This window comes from Stigmatopora argus, chromosome 15, assembly GCF_051989625.1.
Source record: "Stigmatopora argus isolate UIUO_Sarg chromosome 15, RoL_Sarg_1.0, whole genome shotgun sequence".
Lineage (NCBI taxonomy): Eukaryota > Metazoa > Chordata > Actinopteri > Syngnathiformes > Syngnathidae > Stigmatopora > Stigmatopora argus.
The window spans coordinates 4297708-4318642 of NC_135401.1; the positions used below are offsets into that span (position 1 = coordinate 4297708).

The 20935-nt window shown below is 44.9% G+C and overlaps 1 protein-coding gene across 8 annotated transcripts in view; it reads left to right on the plus strand.

Annotated features, from left to right (window-relative positions):
- Nucleotides 1-20034, plus strand: part of unc79 (unc-79 homolog, NALCN channel complex subunit) — a 38446-nt gene extending 18412 nt beyond the window's left edge. For 5 of the 8 annotated variants that reach the window (XM_077621122.1, XM_077621125.1, XM_077621124.1 and 2 more), the window contains 34 exons: nucleotides 142-357; nucleotides 1300-1527; nucleotides 1658-1799; nucleotides 2530-2609; nucleotides 2673-2821; nucleotides 2924-3081; nucleotides 4420-4601; nucleotides 4689-4890; nucleotides 4968-5150; nucleotides 5577-5645; nucleotides 5800-6089; nucleotides 6858-7040; nucleotides 7138-7300; nucleotides 7597-7746; nucleotides 7815-8996; nucleotides 9473-9574; nucleotides 9745-9861; nucleotides 10454-10556; nucleotides 10648-10788; nucleotides 10870-10908; nucleotides 11005-11117; nucleotides 11394-11479; nucleotides 11815-11988; nucleotides 12150-12218; nucleotides 12305-12415; nucleotides 15173-15277; nucleotides 15343-15420; nucleotides 15480-15569; nucleotides 15636-15811; nucleotides 16347-16530; nucleotides 16606-16809; nucleotides 17045-17122; nucleotides 17682-17723; nucleotides 17804-20033. In XM_077621122.1, the coding sequence (XP_077477248.1) occupies nucleotides 142-357; nucleotides 1300-1527; nucleotides 1658-1799; nucleotides 2530-2609; nucleotides 2673-2821; nucleotides 2924-3081; nucleotides 4420-4601; nucleotides 4689-4890; nucleotides 4968-5150; nucleotides 5577-5645; nucleotides 5800-6089; nucleotides 6858-7040; nucleotides 7138-7300; nucleotides 7597-7746; nucleotides 7815-8996; nucleotides 9473-9574; nucleotides 9745-9861; nucleotides 10454-10556; nucleotides 10648-10788; nucleotides 10870-10908; nucleotides 11005-11117; nucleotides 11394-11479; nucleotides 11815-11988; nucleotides 12150-12218; nucleotides 12305-12415; nucleotides 15173-15277; nucleotides 15343-15420; nucleotides 15480-15569; nucleotides 15636-15811; nucleotides 16347-16530; nucleotides 16606-16809; nucleotides 17045-17122; nucleotides 17682-17723; nucleotides 17804-17992 (5778 nt within the window). In that variant the 3' untranslated portion in view covers nucleotides 17993-20033. Of the gene's footprint in view, nucleotides 1-141; nucleotides 358-1299; nucleotides 1528-1657; nucleotides 1800-2529; nucleotides 2610-2672; nucleotides 2822-2923; nucleotides 3082-4419; nucleotides 4602-4688; nucleotides 4891-4967; nucleotides 5151-5576; nucleotides 5646-5799; nucleotides 6090-6857; nucleotides 7041-7137; nucleotides 7301-7596; nucleotides 7747-7814; nucleotides 8997-9472; nucleotides 9575-9744; nucleotides 9862-10453; nucleotides 10557-10647; nucleotides 10789-10869; nucleotides 10909-11004; nucleotides 11118-11393; nucleotides 11480-11814; nucleotides 11989-12149; nucleotides 12219-12304; nucleotides 12416-15172; nucleotides 15278-15342; nucleotides 15421-15479; nucleotides 15570-15635; nucleotides 15812-16346; nucleotides 16531-16605; nucleotides 16810-17044; nucleotides 17123-17681; nucleotides 17724-17803 lie in introns of all 8 variants that reach the window. The other 3 variants (XM_077621118.1, XM_077621121.1, XM_077621119.1) reach the window with 2 other exon arrangements.
- Nucleotides 20035-20935: the final 901 nt, after the last annotated feature.

Consider the following 20935-nt stretch of genomic DNA (forward strand, 5'->3'; position numbering starts at 1 on the left):
CTTAATTTAACTGCAATATAGATGAAATGCTTGCATTTACTGTTTTTCATTCATTTATTTTCAACACCATTTGAAAAACCATATGTTGCATATCCGAACCTGCCCATTCAGGATTTTGGTGGCTTCCTTTCTTCCATCTAGGTGAGCGTGGTGTCTGATCCAGGTCGGCGCGGCCAGCACAACACCCTGAGTCCGTTCCCGAGTCCTTTCCGGAGTCCCTTCCGGAGCCCGCTACGCTGCAGTCCCTTTAAAAACCTGGGCCACGCCACGGGTCATTGTGCCCTGGATTTAGACTGCGATGACGACGACATGAATCTGGGCTGTTTCATCCTCATGTTTGACCTCGTCCTAAAACAGGTCAGAAAGTACGGCTTCTTCATGAACTGCATCCTCTTCTCTGCAGAAACCAGCGTCTTTTGAAATACAAAAAAATGTTTAATACATCTTGTTCAAGAACATAGGCCAATATGAGCTTAGATTTTCTGTGAGCGAATTGAACACAGAAGGAAGTAAGTAGCCTATTCTGTTTTTTTTTAATCCAAACATTTGACTAAAGACAGCTTTGAGCAAATGACAAATGATGTGTTGATGGTAAATTGGGTTGTTTTTGTTCGAATTTACAGTAAAATATACTAGTGTTAGACAGTTATCATACAAACTAGAAGCCATAGTTTGACATGGGGAAGTAAAATAATGTGGGTTTATCCGGTGCTGTTGACAGAAGTGCACGTAAAGTTTTAATTTTAGATGATAAATGATTATAGTTTAGTCAATCGCCATGTTTACTTGTAACGTCGAGCGTCGTAAATGGAAGAAATTTACCAGTCAATTTTCTCCCAAGATTCTTCTCTCCTCTTTCGGTGTGACAGGGGCCGGCTTATGGTGCTTCCAGTTTGAACTTGTACGCTAAAACCTCATGTTCTTCGCGACTTACGCCCACCTCTGACCCACTTCCCTTTCAATTTCATACTCTAACACATCTCATGATAAACACGAGTGTACTCGTCTATATTCCATACAATTTCAAAACCACATCTTCACCTCAATTATTCCTCTTGCACAATTTCATCTATCTACATGATTCTTTGACAAGATGCTATCGTTTAATTAGCGTGTAAAAATCCCACCGAGTGAGATATACACACACACACACCATGCCATACTATATAGTTGTAACACGAGCGATGACAAGCGCAACAAAGCGACGACAAGAATGCCCACAAGCGGGATCTGGAGATTCCTCCTCTGCATTTTGAAGGGTCATCTTCTCCTCCCCCTAATCCCCCCCGGCCCCCCCAGATGGAGCTGCAAGATGACGGCGTGATGCTGGGTCTAGACACCTGCCTGGGGAAAGATATCGTAGGGATCGTCAATAACGTCTTCCAAGCCCCATGGGGGGGCTCGCACACCTGCCAGAAGGATGAGAAGGCCCTGGAGTGCAGCCTTTGCCAATCCAGCATTCTGTGTTACCAGCTGGGCTGCGAGCTCTTGGAGAGGTTGACCCCCCGGGAAGAGATTCGTCTGGTGGTGAGCGAGAAGCACAGCATGATTTTTCATTCCGCCGAAGCTTAGCGAACCCCGCGTCAGCTTTTAAATACCCCCAGTTAGCCTTAGTCTTACGTTTTGATAGGTAATGTGCCACCCATTTTCTCCGCAGGAAGCCACTGATAGTTTAGAAGACACCTTGTTGGTCTCTCAGCCCGATTTCTCCCTCGGCGGGGGGAACGGAAGTGAAGAAGAAGACAACCCGAATACAGCGCGCCCCGACAACCCCAGTAACCAATCACCCGAAGCTAATCGTAAGTGTCTCATGTGACTGGATAAACAATCGGTGATGTCCCGGAAGGGCTGACGGGTGTAACTGAGGAAATTCACGTTGGAATAAATGACTAGAATATATGACTATAACTATAATACAAATTGCATGGTTGTCAACTCTGGCTTGAAAAATAACTGGTTTTGATGGATTGGTCAAGAAATGATCTTAAAATCATGAAGAATAGTTTGAAAAGTGGGTAAAAATGATTGGGAAACCAACCGGTCCCCATTGATTGAAAGAATACGTTTATATTTGGAATAAGGGATTGTAATTGAAGGAAATGGATGAAAAATGAATTAAAATGGCTAAAAAATTATGTTGCACTGATCCTTTTCATGCTAATGGTGAACATGTGATGACAAACCAATCGGAATTGAAAACAAAAATTTAATTCCCATAAATCATCGAACATAGAAGCACACAAAAAATGGACAAAATGTTGAAACACGAATAAATATTTGGAGTTACGTTTCAGTCACATTTTTTTAATGATCTTGAATATCTGTGTGGAGGATCAAAAAATAATTCACATCTTAAAGGTATTTTTTTCCAAAATGATTATTATATATATGTATATTATGTACCACATTGGCGAACCTTTTTGTATATTAATTTAAGTTTATCTACGTAAAACAAATGTAATTTCATTTCATCTGTAGCCACTTTCAATGCAGCATCCTTTTCTACAAATATTCTCTTCTTCCTCGCAGCAATGATAAATAATTCCGACAAGAGATTCTCCTACCAGCAACTTCCCGTGTCTTTAAAACTCATATACACCATCCTGCAGGTAAAATGCGTACTTATAGAATGTCAAATTCCCTTTTACATCTTCCTGTTATCTCAACTTCAGGAAATGTCCAAGTTCGAGGAGCCCGACATCTTGTTCAACATGTTGAACTGTCTGAGGATTCTCTGTCTGCACGGAGAGTGTTTGTACCTTGCCCGTAAGGACCATCCCCATTTCCTGGCCTACATCCAGGAGAAAATGCTCATCCCCAGGTGAGCTATGTATTTTCGCAAAGCCACTCGCTGGCCCCCGAGCCGTGGCTTTGAGACCGGTGACCTTTCTGACCGAACTGGCTTGGTTTGATTGCGTTTCAGTCTGTGGTCAATGCTGAAGTCGGAGTTTTGCCAGCTGGCCTCTTTGGCGGTGCCTCAGCTTCTCCACGCCCTCTCTCTGTCGCACGGGGCGGACATTTTCTGGAACCTCATCAACACAAACTTCACCAGCAAAGACTGGAAAATACGATTCGAAGCAGGTAAAAAGAGTCTTTTTCTTACAAATGCATATGTGAATCCGGTTGAAGGCATCAAATTTACGTGACACTAGCTCACTTTTATTTTACAATTTAACTCATCAGTTGGACGTCTATGGCTGTCAATGGCACAGAAGTATTCACTGACTGACTTCCCGGTTTAAATGAATTGACCACTAATAATGATATTAAATTGAATTGAATGCCTTTATTGTTATTATACAAGTATAGTAAGATATAAATCTTCACCATGAAGTCCACAAATAAATGATCAATAAATAATGTTTAAAAAATATAGGTTACTTTGGGCCACTACCAGTGTCTTTTTTTGTTGTTGTTAATTTTAGTCAATTTCATTGTCTTGTTTAACAAATTTATTTATGGTTATAAAAATATCTATGGAATACAGTAATGAATTAACCATGAAAAAAAAAAATAACATTTGCTAATATTTCAACAAAAGACTCAACTCACAGGATCAAAAGAGCCACATGTGGCTCTTGCGCCGCAGTGAAAAGAGTTCATGAGAATAAGCAGTACAAAAAATGAATACATGAATAGTTTATTATTTGTTGTTTGGGTTCTCGTTAAATGAAATGTCCAAGTCTATCTCATTTTATTGCAAATATACATATGTAAATATCGGTCATCCCTGTCACGTGATTTGTAAGCCATCTTAACAAGACATATTTTACATAACATACGTCCTACACCGCTGCCCACTCCTCCCTTGTTGTCATGGTTACAGTGTTGCTCGAACACCCAGCAAATACGAATGGATGGCTTGATATCATTTTTTTAAGCATCTTTTGATTGGCTGCATGTTAATCTTGATAAAATGGAGGATATATCCTATTTTGACAGGCAATTTATGGTCTTGTAGCCTTCTTAACAAATTTACCTATTGGCCAGTTTGGTCAGCCTAGTAGGTGAATGGGAAAACTACGTTCAAATAAATGATAAATGTGTTTGTAATCTGTCTAAACCCCATTTATAATCATTGGTTTAATGATTAAATTAATATATTGTGCTTGTATTTGAGTGTGAGAAGGCCATATTAATGCTACCAGGAAAGACCCTGACATCTAGTGTTCATTTTTAGCTAACACAGGAGTGAGATCACTTAAATCAAGGTATTAATTCACCCAAAAATTATAATTCCACTGAGATTGGCATGAATTTGGGGTGTGTCCAGGGGCGGAGTTGAGGGAGATGCTGAGGGGCAGCTGCACCCGGGCTCAGGCCTCTAAGGGGGGTGTGGTTAAGACAGTCAAAAACAAATGTAAAATGATATGGTGTAGTGTAATATGGTTTCATTGTCTGTTCATGGCATTCTCCCAGTGGAGAAGGTGGCAGTGCTGTGCCGCTTCCTCGACATTGGCGCCGTAACCAAAAACCACCTGCTCAAGTACTCCCTCGCCCACGCCTTCTGCTGCTTCCTGGCTTCGGTGGAGGACGTCAATCCAGCCGTGGCCACCCGAGCCAGACTTCTGCTGGACACCATCAAAAGGCCAGCGTTGCAGGTCAGCCATTCATAAACTTCATTTTCATTAACGTTCCTCCTCTTTGACGGGATGCTATCATTTAAAATGATGATGTGTCCGATTTAGGGTCTTTGCCTCTGCCTGGACTTCCAGTTCGACACGGTCGTGAGGGATCGGCCCGTCATTCTCAGCAAACTCCTACTACTCCATTTTCTGAAGAAAGACGTGCCTGCTCTCAGCTGGGAGTTCTTCGTCAACCGCTTTGAAACGTTATCACTCGAGGCTCAGTTGCACCTGGACTGTAACAAGGACTTCCCTTTCCCCACGAGTATGTAGCGGCCTAAGAATCCCACCCGTCCAACATCACTGCGGCCCGGTCCCATTTCTATCTTCATCTTTTGACAGCCATTACGGCAGTGCGAACCAACGTGGCCAACCTCAGCGATGCAGCCATGTGCAAAATACGCCGAGCGCGTTTTGCCAGAAACCGCCAGAAGAGCGTGCGATCCCTGCGGGACAGCGTGAAGGGCGGACCGCCAGAGTCCAAGCGGGCGTTCTCGCTCCCCGAGTCGCTGAGCAACCGACTCTGTGAGTACACAAATTGACTAATTTGTCCTTTTCAAACACGTAACATAACAACAAACAACCATTCATGCCTAACTACAGTAACGGGATTACCTGGAGAAAACCCACTCAGGCCTGGGAAATTGTTCAAAATGTTCCGTTTTTTTTTATTTCTGTGAAAAATCAACCAACTTTTCTATGTATAAGCTGAATAAGAACAAATTATATTGGCTGGCAACCAATTTAGGGGTTCCCCTGCCTACTGCCCACAGAAAATGAAAGAAGGAATGAATGAACTTATTTCTCAAAACAAGCTGGAGGTTTAAGAAAATTCATTCTAAGATGTTCAGAAAGTTATGGTAATATGATAATGTTAAGAAATGTACAGTGCATGCGCGGAATCTGGCAATTCATCTCGACTCATTTGAGTCTTTAATGTTTCTTTTGTAGCTCTAAGACTCACCAGGCAAGAGCACTCCGCCCCAACACTCGGCGATATGATGGAGAAAGTCCTGCCAGGTGAATAAAATACTGTACTAATACCTCCCCACTTGGCAAATTGAATATTGTGTATTCACCACATTGTGGCTCGAAACGAGGTATCACTGTATCCCCAATTTAAATGTCCCGGCTGTTCTCCGCATCACCCTTTCTTTTCCCGTCTCACCCACAGGACAGACGCTGCCCCCCGAAGACGAGGGCGGGATCCAGGACCTGCTCCCAGAAGACGCCGGCATAGACCACCAGACCGTCCACCAGCTCATCATGGTGCTGATGAAATTCATGGCCAAAGACAAGAGCAGCGCCGAGGCCGACATCGGCAGCGCCAAGGCCTTCAACACGGTGAAGCGTCACCTGTACGTGTTGCTGGGTTACGACCAGCAGGAGGGCTGCTTCATGATTGCGCCTCAGAAGATGCGCACGTCCACCTGCTTCAACGCCTTTATTGCGGGCATCGCACAGGTCGCTGACTTTTAGCCTATCGTGTATCAGGGCTGTCCAAACTTTTTCCGATTGCAGAAAAATCAAAGGATGCCAGGGCCAAGGAAATTATTTGTTAAAGAACGGATCGGAATCGGGTAAAAAAAAATAAGATGTGGTTTTTAAAATGTATTTTGAAAGATTAACTCAGTGATTGCCATTGACGTTAGCCTCGAGATTCATTAGCTTTGAGCCAATACAAATTGGGCAGCGGGCTTTTAGCTGGCCTGTAAAGCATAGTTTGGACATCCCTGTCATATATAGGTATATTTTTATGTATGTGTGCGTGCGTGCGTGCGTGCGTGCGTAAATGAGTGCGTGCGTGCGTGCTTGCGTGCGTGCGTGCGTGTGTGCGTGCGTGTGTGCGTGCGTATATTGCGTGCATGCGTGCGTGCGTATATTGCGTTCGTGCGTATATTGCATGCGTGCGTGCGTGTATTGCGTGCGTGTATTGCGTGCGTGCGTGCACGTGTGTTTGTGTGTGCGTGTGTGTATATGTGTGTGTATGTGTGTACATATGTATATATAATATATGTGTATATATGTGTGTGTATATATGTACATGTGTGTATATATACATATATATATATATATATATATATATATATATATATATATATATATATATATATATATATATATATATATATATATATATATATATATGTGTGTGTGTGTGTGTTTGTGTGTATATGTATGTATATATAACATAATATTGATGGGTGATGTGTTCTGCATGATTTCTCTCAGGTGATGGACTATAACATCAGCTTAGGGAAGCAGTTACTTCCTCTGGTAGTCCAGGTGCTGAAGTACTGCACGTGTCCTCAGCTGAGACATTACTTCCAACAGCCACCTCGATGCTCACTTTGGGCCCTGAGGCCACACATCAGGCAGATGTGGCTCAAAGCCCTGCTGGTCATTCTCTACAAGGTAGCAGTCAAGTCCAGTCTACTCAATTCAGTAACGGTGATAGTGGCTCTTTAAATATTTCTACTTGGTGCAGACTGACATTGAGTGTCCTTTTCAGTACCCTTACAGAGAAATGGATGGAAGTAAAGTGGTCATTCATCTGATTTATATTACCATCAACACCCTGAACGCCCAGTATCACAGTTGTCGACCCCACGCAACTGCGGGTCCCCTCTACAGCGACAATTCCAACGTGAGCCGTTATAGCGAAAAAGAAAAAGGTGAAAGATAACAATATTGTATGCAAAATGTACTAAGATCATTCACAAATATCTGAAATTCAAATAATGAAGTGTCAGATATATGGAGATATATTAGTATTTGCCCATTTGCAAAGATGCAAATCTTTAGAATTAACGCATTGACCAATATTAGAAGAGAAAGGCCTTAGAAGGACAAAATGGAGTTAATGAAACACACAGTAGTAAACGTTTCCAATTGTGTCCAGAAAATGGACAATAGGGACAATGATCATCATTATTATTATTTGTTTTGACAAGACTTCCTTCCATTTCAGAGGAGGACAGCGTTTTTGACGAGTCGGACGTTCACGACACCCCCACCGGAGCGGCGAACAAGGAGTCGCAAACCTTTTTTGCCCGCTTGAAAAGAATTGGCGGCAGCAAGTCCATCAAATACCAACCGGTGGAGTTGAATGCCAAGAAAAGTAAAGTTCGAAACCTTAGTCCTCTCATGACGACCTATCCTTTACGATGTCTGCTTCCCCCCCGTCAGGCGAAATCGAGCTGTCGGAGTACCGGGAAGCCAGCGCCCTCCAGGACAGCATCCTCCACTGCGTACGGGAGGAGAGCACCAGGAAGAAGCGTCTCCAGGCCATGAACAAGCAGAAGTCTCTGGACATCGCCAACACGGACTCCATCCTGTTCAACCTGGACGAACACCGCCGCAAATCCTGCATCGACCGTTGCGACTCGCTGGCGCCCCCCGTGACCTCGCCCTCGTCGCGCCCGGCCCGCGGCAAAGGCTCCTCCGACGGCTCCTGGGTTCGCGCGGAGGGGAACGACAGGCGGGGGTCTCGAGGCGGGCACTCCGACGTCTCCAAACCGGTCATCCCCGAGGTCCGCCTCAGCTGCATGGAGACCTTTGAGGACAGACGCCAACGCGCGGGAAGGGAGGACCGAGACCTGATCGACCTGTCCTCCGATTGCACCTCCATCCCGGAGAAACATTCCTTGCTCTCCGTGTCCGATAGCGACTCCTTGGTGTTCGAGTCCTTGCCCCCGCTGAGGATCGTGGAGAGCGACGAGGACTTTGACTTCAATGTCGTGATGGGCCCCAAGTTCAGCGGGAGTCCCAAACTTCTGGCTTCCCCCGCCAGTAGCAGCACCTTGAGACTGTCTCCCGTGGTTCAGGTGAGCGTGGAGGACTGTTCCGGGGAGAAAAAGATCCCAGACCTCCTGACGGGAGAGACGTTTTCCGAGAAGAAACCGCCTCCCTCTTCGGAAGTGTCCGATCCAGAGGATAACAGCTGCCAGGGGAGCCCCGTCATGACCCTAAAGCAGAAGCGAGACCTGCTGAGGAAGACGCCCCACTTAACGGACACCTCGCTGGACGACGCCCTCGGGACCCCAGAGGAGGGCAAGTGCTCCAGCCCCTCCGGAAGGACCATCTTCTTGGACATCCCGGAAGACAAGGCCGAGCCCCTGTCCTCACCCGAGAGGAGCAACGACGAGGAAGAATACGGCGACGACGAGGAGGAAGACGAAGCGGATAGCGATCACAAAGCGCACGATGACGATGACGACGACGACAACGACGAGGCGGAGTTTAAAATCCAGATCGTTCCTCGGCAGCGCAAGCAAAGGAAGATAGCCGTGAGCGCCATCCAGAGGGAGTACCTGGACATCTCCTTCAACACTTTTGATAAGCTCGGGAATGAGCAGGTCGCCGACACAGGTGATGGGCTGAAAAAAATTGGGTTGGAAAGGCAAAAGGTTTTCTAGAGTGGGACCTCTACTTACGAATGCTTTGATTTGTTAATTATTGTTCCAAGATACGATAAAAACCACGACAGATTTGAACCCCTTCACAGCAATTTCATGTTTTGAACTAAGTTGCTTTCATTGTTTGGTGTTGTGGCGTCAATTAAATGGCTTAATAAATAATGAGATGAGATCTTTTTGCATACATAGATAGATTTGCATACATATTTCATGCAAAATTGTTATACTTTTATCATTTTTAAAGGGTTTATAGTCACGAATATTAAAGATTGTGGAGTGAATTATGCTAATTCAATGTAAAATGCTGCTATACTACAATTTCGTAAGTAGTGGTACCACTGTATCTAAAAACTCCTTCCAGACTGGAAATCTGTCCTTCATTTCCACCCATAAAATAACAGACCCTTTCTCCCCTTTTTCATTTTGCAGATCACAAAGCTTTGTCCACCCTGGAAAAACCCAGAGAATCTTCCTCGGCGCCGACGCTTGAAGCGGCCATGCCCGAAACGAGCCACCGCTCTTCAGTATCTGGTAGGCAGGGGCCGGATCTAGAAAGTTCTGAACTGGGTCAGGAACTGCTTTTTAATGGTTGGCAATATTTCCCGTTGGCTCAATACTTAATCAATTCTAATGACAATTACTATGATATCCTGCAATAATTCAATTCTTTGATCGATACTTGTTTTATGTGTGACCTTCAGCTCAGTACCGTCAGGTGAAGCGAGGTTCCCTGGGGGCGCTGACCATGAGCCAACTGATGAAGAGACAGCTGGAGCATCAGTCCAGCGCACCGCATAACATCAGTACTTGGGACACTGGTCAGTCCGCCAGTCTCTACTAAGTCATTAGCTGCCATTGTTGGCAAGAGATGACCAATTCATTTTGACTGGGAAAGTGGCAGAGAGCGTTCAATCGGTCATATTGGATTGGTCGTCTCTCGTCGTCAATCCCAGTGAAACAAGGAATTTCCTTGGCAGCTACTGAGTCAAGATAAAAAATCATTGAAAAAAATATCTTAAGTATAATGTAAAAAATGGATTTTTATTGCATGTTTTGTCATAGGAATAGAAAAAAAGTCCAGTTACAGCAAAAAAATTCAAGAAACATAAATATAGTGGATTTCATCACAATAGGTGACCACCTTTATTTGCTGTATAAGTTTATTTATGTAAAATACATATTGATTTGTGACTTTATTATGGTGCTGCTCAACTGATTAGTGAACAAATTTGTGATTTTTTTTTGTCTTTTTGCTTGGTTGAAATCACCCTTTTCAATGATTGTGACATTTGCATATAACTTTTCCCTCCAAATCGAGTGACTTGCATGCAAAAATATGTAATGGGGGCACCCCGAGTCATTCCACAACGTTTTCTTCTGATCATAATGGATGCTTTTAATGTGCCGTAGGTCCGACCAAGACGAGCCTTCTCTCGGCGCCGAGCACAGTCAGCATGTTTGTCCCTGCGCCTGAAGAATTCATTGACGAGCAGCCCACTCTAATGTCTGACAGGTAAACGAATATATTCTCCCATGCCAATAGTATGCTCGGCAAATCTTGCTTTTATTGTCATTATATAAGTATAATGAGATTTGAACTTTAGGTGTCGGGACTGTGCTGCTGTTTTGGAAGAATACGATGAGGAGACTCTGGGCCTAGCCGTAGTGGTGCTTTCCATGTTCATCCACCTCAGCCCCGATCTGGCTGCTCCTATGCTCCTGGACATCATGCAATCTGTGGGCAGGTAGGCCATGTTTCATGAAATAAAAAACTCTCAGGAATGGTGCACGATTTAGTCTTGATCCGTTGCCTCGGCTTTTTTTAGGTTAGCGTCCAGCGCGAATTTTTCAGGACAAGCTGAGAGGTACGTCGCGAAGCCGTTCTGCCGCCGTGCAAGGATTTCTGCCTTGGAGATGATGAGATGAATAATAAACGCATTTCCTCTCGGGGTGTTTTGCAGCATGTTGATCCCAGGGAATGTTGCAGGGGTAGCCAAGCAGTTCCTCCGCTGTATGTTCCACCAGCTGGCTCCAAATGGCATTTTGCCACAGCTTTTTCAAAGCAACATTAAAGGTCAGCTTCAACCAGGGGCGGAATTTAGGGGGGTGTTTGGGGGCCGGTTGCACCTGAGCAGGAACTATTCTTTTTTATATATTATTTATTCTTTTATTTTTAAAAATGTTGTTTTGATTCACAAAATTAATGATAAAATCTGCAAATATTTTTAAAATATTTATTGAATTTTCCCTTTTATTTAAATAAAAAAATAATTATTATATTAATAAAATATATCCGTGGGCACATCCCCCAAAGAATGAACATTTTTTCCACTTTTGTTTCCCTCTCCAGACGGAAGCTTTCTTCGAACGCTTGCCTCGTCGCTCATCGATTTCAACGAACTGAGCTCCGTCGCCGCCCTCAACATGCTCCTTGAGGTGAGCATCCTGCTATTCCATCTTCCTACCAGCAGGAGAAGCTCTTGTCAAAGCATGTGAGGGCCCCTTAAACTCCATCCAGGCAGCATAAAAGCCATTTCAAACGACAATTCCTCCGGGTATTCAAGAGAACCTGCCTTAACACCCCTTTTTGCAACTCCACCAGTTGATTATTACGGCCGGGCTAAATAAACGGCGCGGATAAAAGCCTAGCCATGCGTAGGGCAAAAATCCGCGGGCAGCGTGATTGATCAGACGTGAACGACGGGTTCAATGGAAAGAGTTGCCGTTATATAAGAGACTTGTCCTTTCTGCCTCTGTGCTCTTTGTCGCAGGGCTTGAACAACAAGAAGAGTCTTCCTGCAGGGGGCACTATGCTGCACTGCTTGGACAACATCGCCACCTTCATGGAGGCCATCCCCATGGACTCCCCGAGCAACCTGTGGACCACCATCTGCAACCAGTTCCAGACGTTCCTCGCCAAACTGCCCTCCGTGCTTCCTCTGAAGGTACGTCGGAACGCCATTGATTTTCCGCTCTTGACCTGCCGGGTCAAATTAAAGCGCCAATTGGATGGGACATTGCGATTATGCATGGCGGGGAGAGATTGCAGAAACTTTTGAGCTTAGGAAAGTCTTCTGGTTTAAGCTTTTTCAATCTTGTGTTTTAGTGCCCGATGGATTCCAGTTTGAGGATTATCATTTGCCTTCTGAAAATTCCCACTACAAATTCCACTCGGGTGAGTGAGTCCGCGGAAGGAAGATTTTGGCCGCGCTAATTTCAACAAATGCCGACCTTTCGCGTCTCGCTTCCTTTGTACCCTAGAGTCTCCTGGAGCCTTTTTCCAAGCTGCTGAGCTTCGTGATCCAGTATGGCATCTTCAGCCTTTCCTACTTAGTCGAATTATGTGGACTCTGTTACAAGGGCTTTAACAAGGTATAGTACTTTTCAGTGTGTTTACATTAGTAGCAGGTGTCAAAGTCCAAGCCAAATCACGAAAGCAAATCATGTGCATCCACAATTTTTTATATTTTACTCAAATAGCAAATTTACACACTGAAATATTGTTTAAATCTCTCATAGTAGCTTCTCAAGTCGAAACCAAGTGGTTAGCGGATCGGCCTCACAGTTCTGGGGTTGAGGGTTTGTTCCCAGGCCCGTGACCGGACGTTTGGTCGCCTGGACGTTTGGTCGCCCGGACGTTTGATCGCCCGGACGTTTGGTCACCCGGGTGAATATAATTTTGAGAGCTGGTTTCAACAGTAGATATTTAGATATTAAACTCTCTCTCTCATGAATATATTTTTGAGAGCTGGTTCAACAGTAAACTCTCTGTCATGTTGTCAAACGTCCGGCGACCAAACGTCCGGGCGACCAAACGTCCGGGCGACCAAACGTCCGGGCGACCAAACGTCCGGGCGACCAAACGTCCGGGCGACCAAACGTCCGGGCGACCAAACGTCCGGGCGACCAAACGTCCGGGCGACCAAACGTCCGGGCGACCAAACGTCCGGGCGACCAAACGTCCGGGCGACCAAACGTCCGGGCGACCAAACGTCCGGGCGACCAAACGTCCGGGCGACCAAACGTCCGGGCGACCAAACGTCCGAGTACCCCCAGGTCGGTCCTCACTGCCTGGAGTTTGCATGTTCTCCCCGGGCTTGCGTGGGTTTTCTGCGGATACTCCAGTTTCCGCCCACATCCCCCAAAACATGCTTGGTAGGCTGGTTGAACACTTTAAATCGCCCCTAGCTACGAATAATTAATTGTTTTTCTCCCTGTGCCCCTCAATTGGCAGGATGTCCCCCTCCTGTAGTTAGCTGCAACTCTAAGCGGTTCAGAAAACAAATGAATAAATAAATTTAAAAGGTATCAGGAAAATTAAAAATATGTAAATGAATACAAAAAACCTGCTGGCATGGGGCCGCAGTTTGGACAGCCCTGTTTTCAACAAATTAGCGGCGATTAAAAATGGAGTGTTGTGTTGGGTCATCACTCTCCTGGTGCTGAACTACTTCCCGGACTCCCAAGACAGCCAGAAATGTGACCATCTGTCACACGTGATTAAAGAGGCAATCAAGCGGTATTGATTAACATGATTAGTTGGCGAGGCGGCGGGCCTCGGCTGCGGTTCTTCGAGGCGCCGTCTCGGTCGTCTCGAACATTTGGCCCCGAGGATCCTCAATCCTCCGCCACTGTCAACAGTGCGTGCTTTATGTCTCCTGCAGTATTGATTTTCTACACCCGCTTCAATTCCTCACCGTGCCATATCCGCATTTCTAAACCCAGATGCTATCCGCAATTACTTTGGGAACTCGCCCCTGTGCAGTTTTTTTTTTCAAACAACGATTTCTGTGAAGGATTTGAGACTCATCTCGGCTGTCTTTTGAGGTCAGGTGTTAAAGTCGAAAATGCATATTTCTGGTGGAATATTTGGTTTCTTCAATATAGAAAATACAAACACACTGGACGTGGGTATATTATTGTTTTTATCTATACTTTTATTGCATGCCTCACCATAATTATACCTTTTTTTTAAACTAATGACGTCAACTAACCCATTTAGATATTTTACTCGTCAGCTGCTGTTGAAAATAGATTGGGCGTCAATCGCCATCACCTGTGCGCAATTCAACAGGTGGCCCTAAATGACAGAAAAGTGGTAAAAAAAACTTTTTTTTTCCTCAAATGAATTTTTTGCCCTCTTTTTTCTTAGTTTTCCAACACAATACAGATAATCTAAAGCTAACTTAATAAATACATCTATCCATATGAGAAGATTTAATTGACATATCCAAGTTACTTAGTGCTATGATAAAATAATACCTATTGATGAATATTGCATACCTCTCAACCTCTGCCGATAACTGCCCTTATAAATGATTATGATTCCCCTTACAAACCCCCCAAAAACCTTACAAACACCGTACGACTCGTACGGTGTTTGTAAGGTTTTTGGGGGGTTTGTAAGGGGAATCATAATCATTTATAAGGGCAGTTATCGGCAGAGGTTGACAGGTATGAATTATTGCAGAAAAATGATGGAAACCTACATATTATTATTAGGAGATTCCTGAGTGTAATATATCGGGGTGTGTTTGATACTTTCTTTTTTTTAGATGTCATTTTGCCTTGAAGGATCCTGACATGTTTAGCAAATACCAATTGTTTTGTTTGCTAAGAAAAAAAACATCCGATTCCTGCCCTGGCACAAGACCTCCCAACGGCGACTTTCAAATCAGTAGACAAGGTGGCGGTCCTCCCCCGCCGGCCGAGGGGGCGCGTGCGCTTGAAAAAAGTGAGACGGCGTCATTCCGACGCGAGCGAAGGGAAAGGGAGGCCAAAGTGAAAGCCAGGAGATGACAGTGTGCTTTGTAAACAGGCAGCTGGGCTTTGTGTGGAAGGGCTGAACAAAGAGAGCGAGCGGCCTGTCCTCGGGGAGGGAGAAAGGGAGAAAGGGAGAAAGGGAGAAAGGCAGCCTGACAGCCGCATCTGAGCTGCCTGGGACTCGGGGAGGAGAGATCGGGACTGGCCTAAATCTACTCCTCAGCCTCACTATTGTCTGTCTATTCTCCCGTCCTACCCCCTCCCCTCTTTTCAGCCTCGTCCGTCGATGGTCTGTAATAGAAAAAGGCAGTCTTGCCTAGCCGCATCACTACATTTAACCCGCTTCTCTTATCTCCTGGCATCCAGGAGCGAGATAAGTTCTACATGTCCCGCATCGTGGTGTTGGAGCTGCTCCAAGCGCTCAAGTTCAAATCCCCGCTGCCTGACACGAACTTGTTACTGCTGGTCCAGGTAAAAAAAAATCAATTAAAAAGCCCCCCGAAAAACGCATACTCAGACTCTTACGCTTTTACCAGTTCATCTGCGTGGATACCGGCACGCGGCTAGCCGAATCCACCGTCATCCAAAAGCATATGATCGCCACCTTGCCCGGGGTAAGATTCCACGCAGGCCCGGATTCGAACCTGGCGGCATAAAAATCTCTCCCCGACAGTGCACCACGGCGGCGATGGAGTGCATGAGACAGTACGTGAGCGAGCTCCTGGACTTCATCGCCGACATGCACACCCTCACCAAACTGAAAGTGAGTCTTGCGCTCGCGAGTGTTGATTTCCAGAGGTGACCTGGTGACCCCGTTGCCCTCTGGTAGAGTCACATGAAGGCTTGCTGCCAGCCGTTACACGAGGACACTTTCGGGGGGAACCTTAAAGTGGGCTTGGCCCAAGTGGCCGCCATGGAGATCAGCAAAGGCAATCACCGTGACAACAAAGCTGTGCTCCGTTATCTTCCCTGGCTTTATCATCCTCCTTCGACCATGCAACAAGGGTAAGACAAACATCGTTGGCGGATTTTTTTCAGGCCAATTCAATGCAAAATATGGATTGTAAGCATGTCAATTGTCCAATGTGTTTATTATTCTGCTATGCGTCCCAAAAATTGCTTTTTACTTGTAATATATAAATTGTCCATTTCCTTCTTTGCATCATTTTTTGATGTTTTGGAGACCATTTTGCATCCAAGTATACCGATTTTATGCTTTCTGTTTGCTGCTAGTTCTAACATGCGGATTAAATTATTGAATTTTGTCAAAAATAATTGAAAAAGAATTGAAAACGAATATATAAATTGCAAAATTGAATACAGTAAAAATAACTGATGTCGCAGTTTGCCTCTGCATAGTTGAAACTGATGGCGTCACCACAGCTGTCAAACACTACAAATCTTCCATAGTTTTTATCGAACTACTAAACACACATTTTGTACCAAAACAACGAAAAGCGACGTCGGCCGGCGAGCTCGGTGGATTTGTCATTAATGATGAAAAAAAATGCATTTGTCATGTGACCTTTTCCCCACGCAGTCCGAAGGAGTTCATCGAATGCGTTTCGCACGTGCGTCAACTATCTTGGCTCCTTTTGGGCTCGCTCACCCACTGCGCCCTGCATCAGGGCTCCACTTCCTGTATGCCCATCCCTCTGGACGCCGGCTCCCACATCGCGGATCACCTCATCGTCATCCTCATCGGCTTTCCTGAACAGTCCAAGGTCCGGCGGAAAAAAATGGGCGCCCCCCGTTCAAATCTGGGCAACCTGCTCACAATGGCCGCCTCTCTTCCGCAGACGTCGGTGCTGCACATGTGCTCGTTGTTCCACGCCTTCATGTTTGCCCAGCTGTGGACTGTCTACTGCGAGCAGGCGGCCGCCGCTCCCTCTCTGCAGAACCAGAACCACACAGAGTTCTCCTCTGGGGCCATTCTGACGGGTCTGGAGTTCTGGAGTCGCGTGACCCCCAGCATTCTGCAGCTGATGGCGCACAATAAGGTGGTGAGTGCTTAGCTTCATCGCGTGCTAAAATATGGAGATGAGAAGAAGCCTCTCACAATGATCTGTTGTATTTTGGGTCTTGTTTCTTGTGGACTTCCTGTGTGTGGCTCCAGTTTTTTAACTAGGTCTACAATGTCTTGTGTCTTGTGTCTTGTGTCTGTCTTGCTACTGCAACCAAGAAATTTCCCAAATATGCGATGAAATAAAGTTTTAATCTAATTTGTTGTAATTTCAGATGGTGGAGATGGTGTGCCTTCACGTTATTAGCCTGATGGAGGCGCTGCAGGAATGCAACTCCACCATCTTCGTCAAGGTTTGCAGTTAATGTTCTCAGTTTATAGTCGGTGCTGATTCCTGTATGTTGGTCTGCTTATTTTTAAACATTTCCAGGTTATTTCCTGTTGCTTTTGGGACATTTAAAGGTTCCCTATTAACTCATTGGCTGCCATTGACAGTGCCCTTTTGACAGCAGCGGGCGAAAGAACAAATAAGAATGGAGCAAAGTGCAATAGTGCGCGCACACCATCACAGAACTCCCAAAATTATAGTTTTAATAGCCCCGGTGAGGGAAAAAAAATAAAGCATTTAATTCTGTATGTACAATATGAATGAGCAACAAAGTCAGGCTTCCCAGATACGACACCTTCTGGCCCGCGGGCCGTATGTTTGACACCACTGTATCATAGTGGAATTCTACTGGTCTCTCATTCAAAATGTTCCACTCAAACCCCCGTTTATTGGAGGATACATACGCAAAGGCGAGATGAAATGTGGGAAAATAACAAGCAGACCACATTTTGAGGAATTATATCAGAACATAAACATAGAATATTTGCATACTGCCCTAAATAACAGCATTTCTCCCTCTTTAGCTCATTCCAATGTGGCTCCCCATGATTCAATCCAACCTTAAGGTAAACGCCGATAGCCCGGGAAAATAAAAGTCAGGAGCTAATTGACTTTATGGGTGAACTTGCCCCTCTGCGTCCATCAGCACCTGTCGGCGGGCCTCCAGCTGCGTCTGCAGGCTATCCAGAACCGCGTCAACCACCAGTGTCTGCAAGGTCAGACGGTAGGCGGGCCGCCCTTGGCGCTGCGCAAGTGGCTCCAGTGCACTCAGTTCAAGATGGCGCAGGTGGAGATCCAGTCATCTGAGGCCGCCTCCCAGTTTTACCCCATGTGACCTACTTTCCGCAAACCTCCCGTGATAACCAAAAAAAGACTCTCGCCTCGGTTGAACCGCCTTCAGTAGAATGTGTACAGTAGATCTGTGCTCTTTAAATACTGCCATATTTCCTTTGCAGAGAATTTCTATTTATCCGCATCGAAGCGCTTACTCACTCAATGACATTCTATGGTTTTCGAGCGGATAATAAAAGTAGCTTTTTTTTCCCCTAAAAACACCCACTCCTTTCCTGTATTCAAATGTGACATTTCCTTTCCTGGCTCATATTCCAAATGTCCATTTTACCATGATGCGAATGGCAGCGCGATTAAATCAGGCCGCCTTGTTTACGGTTGCGGAGCAGAGAGCGGACCTCTCCGGGAAAAATGACATGACACGCATTTAGCCGACTCGCCATCTCTGATTCTTGTCAGAACGTCCGTCACGCCGCCGCTCGCCATCACGGCTCGGATCCATCAAAAGGTCTAACTCGATAAGATGGAGCTTCGAGTTAAACCAGACTATTTTGGTTATGGAAACAGCCCCCACTATACCCCCCACCACGCCATCCTCCACCAGCAGCCCCGCTTAGCTTTCCCAAAGTGGAGGCCTCGCTCTCCTCCTCAAAGCAGATAGACTTAAACCAAGCAAACACAATTATCTTTAGCCTAATGCGGTTTGTTATGATGAAGCATTGTTGTGAGGTCTAATCGCATTAGCTCGAGAATAACAAATGTCATGACATCAGGGCACGTTTATCTACTTTTGGATTTCATTACCAAGTCCCATGGTTACGATTTTTTTACACACTAAATGATCCAGAATCCCTCAAAATTGTGCACTAAAAATAACGATTATGACAGTGTGCTTGTGCATTGTTGAAACTGATGGATTAGGATTCCAGCAGAAGGCGAATGACTCAGTGGAAAATGGTAGTTGAGACTTGTTGACGCTGAGTTGAATTTGAAATTAAAAGTGGGTCAGAAGTATATTTTAATGAGTATTACCATACAAGTTTAAATTGGGGGCGGAATCAACATGAGAGGAACATCGGATTGACTACAAACAAGCATAATGATTTAAAATCTAATATGTAATATGAAGAACTGATAAAAACGATTCAATTTGTCTGCAAAACGTCAAAATAGTTGGCCAGATTTAAAAAAAAGTCACTTCCTAGCTCAGGGGGAGCCAAGATCCATTCTGTTTTCCATATTAAACTCCACCAGCACACCTGAATCAAATAATTAGTATTGGTATGAAGCTTCCGGACAGCTTGCTGATGAGTTGATTATTGGATTCAGGTGTGGTAGAGGAGTGGGGAGGCTTATTGTCCAAATCCAATTTTAGTAAAATAGCCACTGAGGTGACATTGATGCTTTAATATAAATCCAACTTTTCAAATATAGGAGACTTAGATGCGAGAGAACAGTTGAAATAAGTTGACGTTGGAGCCTTTTGTTTGTGCGTGCCAAAGAGGACCTGTGATGAGAGGTGTGAGCCAAATGAGTCACCCAACGTGACTAATGAACTCACACGCTCACGCACATCGCCCGGGTGACCCGGGAGGCTAGCTGAATCAGGCTTGCGCCGTTCCGCTTGTCATCAAGCTCCGGTCGTGGCTCATCAACGCTCTCTCGCTGTGGGAGGAGAGACAAAAGTGTGTGTGTGTGTGTGTATGTTTGTGTGTTTGTGTGTTTGTGTGTGTGTGTGTGAGTGAACAGCTCCGTCTAATCAAGCCCCCTTGCGCTGGGGCGCATCTGTTGTCATCATTTTGCCTCAAAGTGGTTTTTTTTTCCCAGACAAGCCTTCTCGCTCTCATTAGTAGCAGCTTATGTAATCAGTGTCCTACAGGTATGCAGCATTTTCCCCTTCCCCGATGCACCTGGCGGGGATGGCCTCCTGGAAGGAGAAGAGTATGGCGCTCAGTCAGCGTTAATCACAGCTGGCCAAAGGCTTCCAAGGCGGACGGATTGCATCAGGGATGTCAAGGTCGGGAATCTTCCACACCAGCAATATTTTGTACGCACGCACACAAACTGCCTTACTATACATGGTCATTTTTAAGAAAAACTGCCTTACTATACATGGTCATTTTTGAATAAAAAGTGCCTTACTATACATGGGTGTTTTTTAAGAAAAAGTGCCTTACTATACATGGTCGTTTTTTAAGAAAAAATGCCTTACTATACATGGTCATTTTTAAGAAAAAATGCCTTACTATACATAGTCGTTTTTTAAGAAAAAAATGACTTACTATACATGGTCATTTTTAAGAAAAAATGCCTTGCAATACATGGTCATTCTTATAAGAAAAATGTCTTATATACATGCTCATTTTTAAAAGAAAGGACTCAATCCCATCATTTATTTTCTGAGCTAATGAGCCCTACCAGCTTCCCATAATTCCATGGACTCACCCATTAATTTGCCCCACCATTTTTGAGTGATAACTTGGAGGAAATGGGATTTGATCCCAGTACCTTTCATATGGTGAATGGATGCTCTACAATCTGAGCTAACAATTCCTCCCACCTCCTTGCTATAGCATGGACTGGCCCACTACTTTTCAATTTGACCTGAAAAATGAAAATTGGAAGATGCAGGCATTGAACCCACAACCTCCTGCATTCTAAGCATGCACTCTACCATATGAGCCACAAAGACACCCACTTCTTTACCATATTAAGGACTGGCCCACTACTTTTCTATTTGACCTGTAAAATTAGAAATTGGAAGATGCGGGCATCAATCCAACTACCTCCCATATTTCAAGCAAGGACTCTACCATATGAGTTAAGAACCCACCCACCTCATATCATACCATGGACTGGCTCACTATTTTTCAGTTTTTCTGTTCGAGCTGAAAAGTGAGAAATTGTAAGATGGAGGAATTGATCCAACAACCTCTTGCATTCTAAGCCAGCACACTACCATATGAGCTAAGAGTTGAGCCCTCTT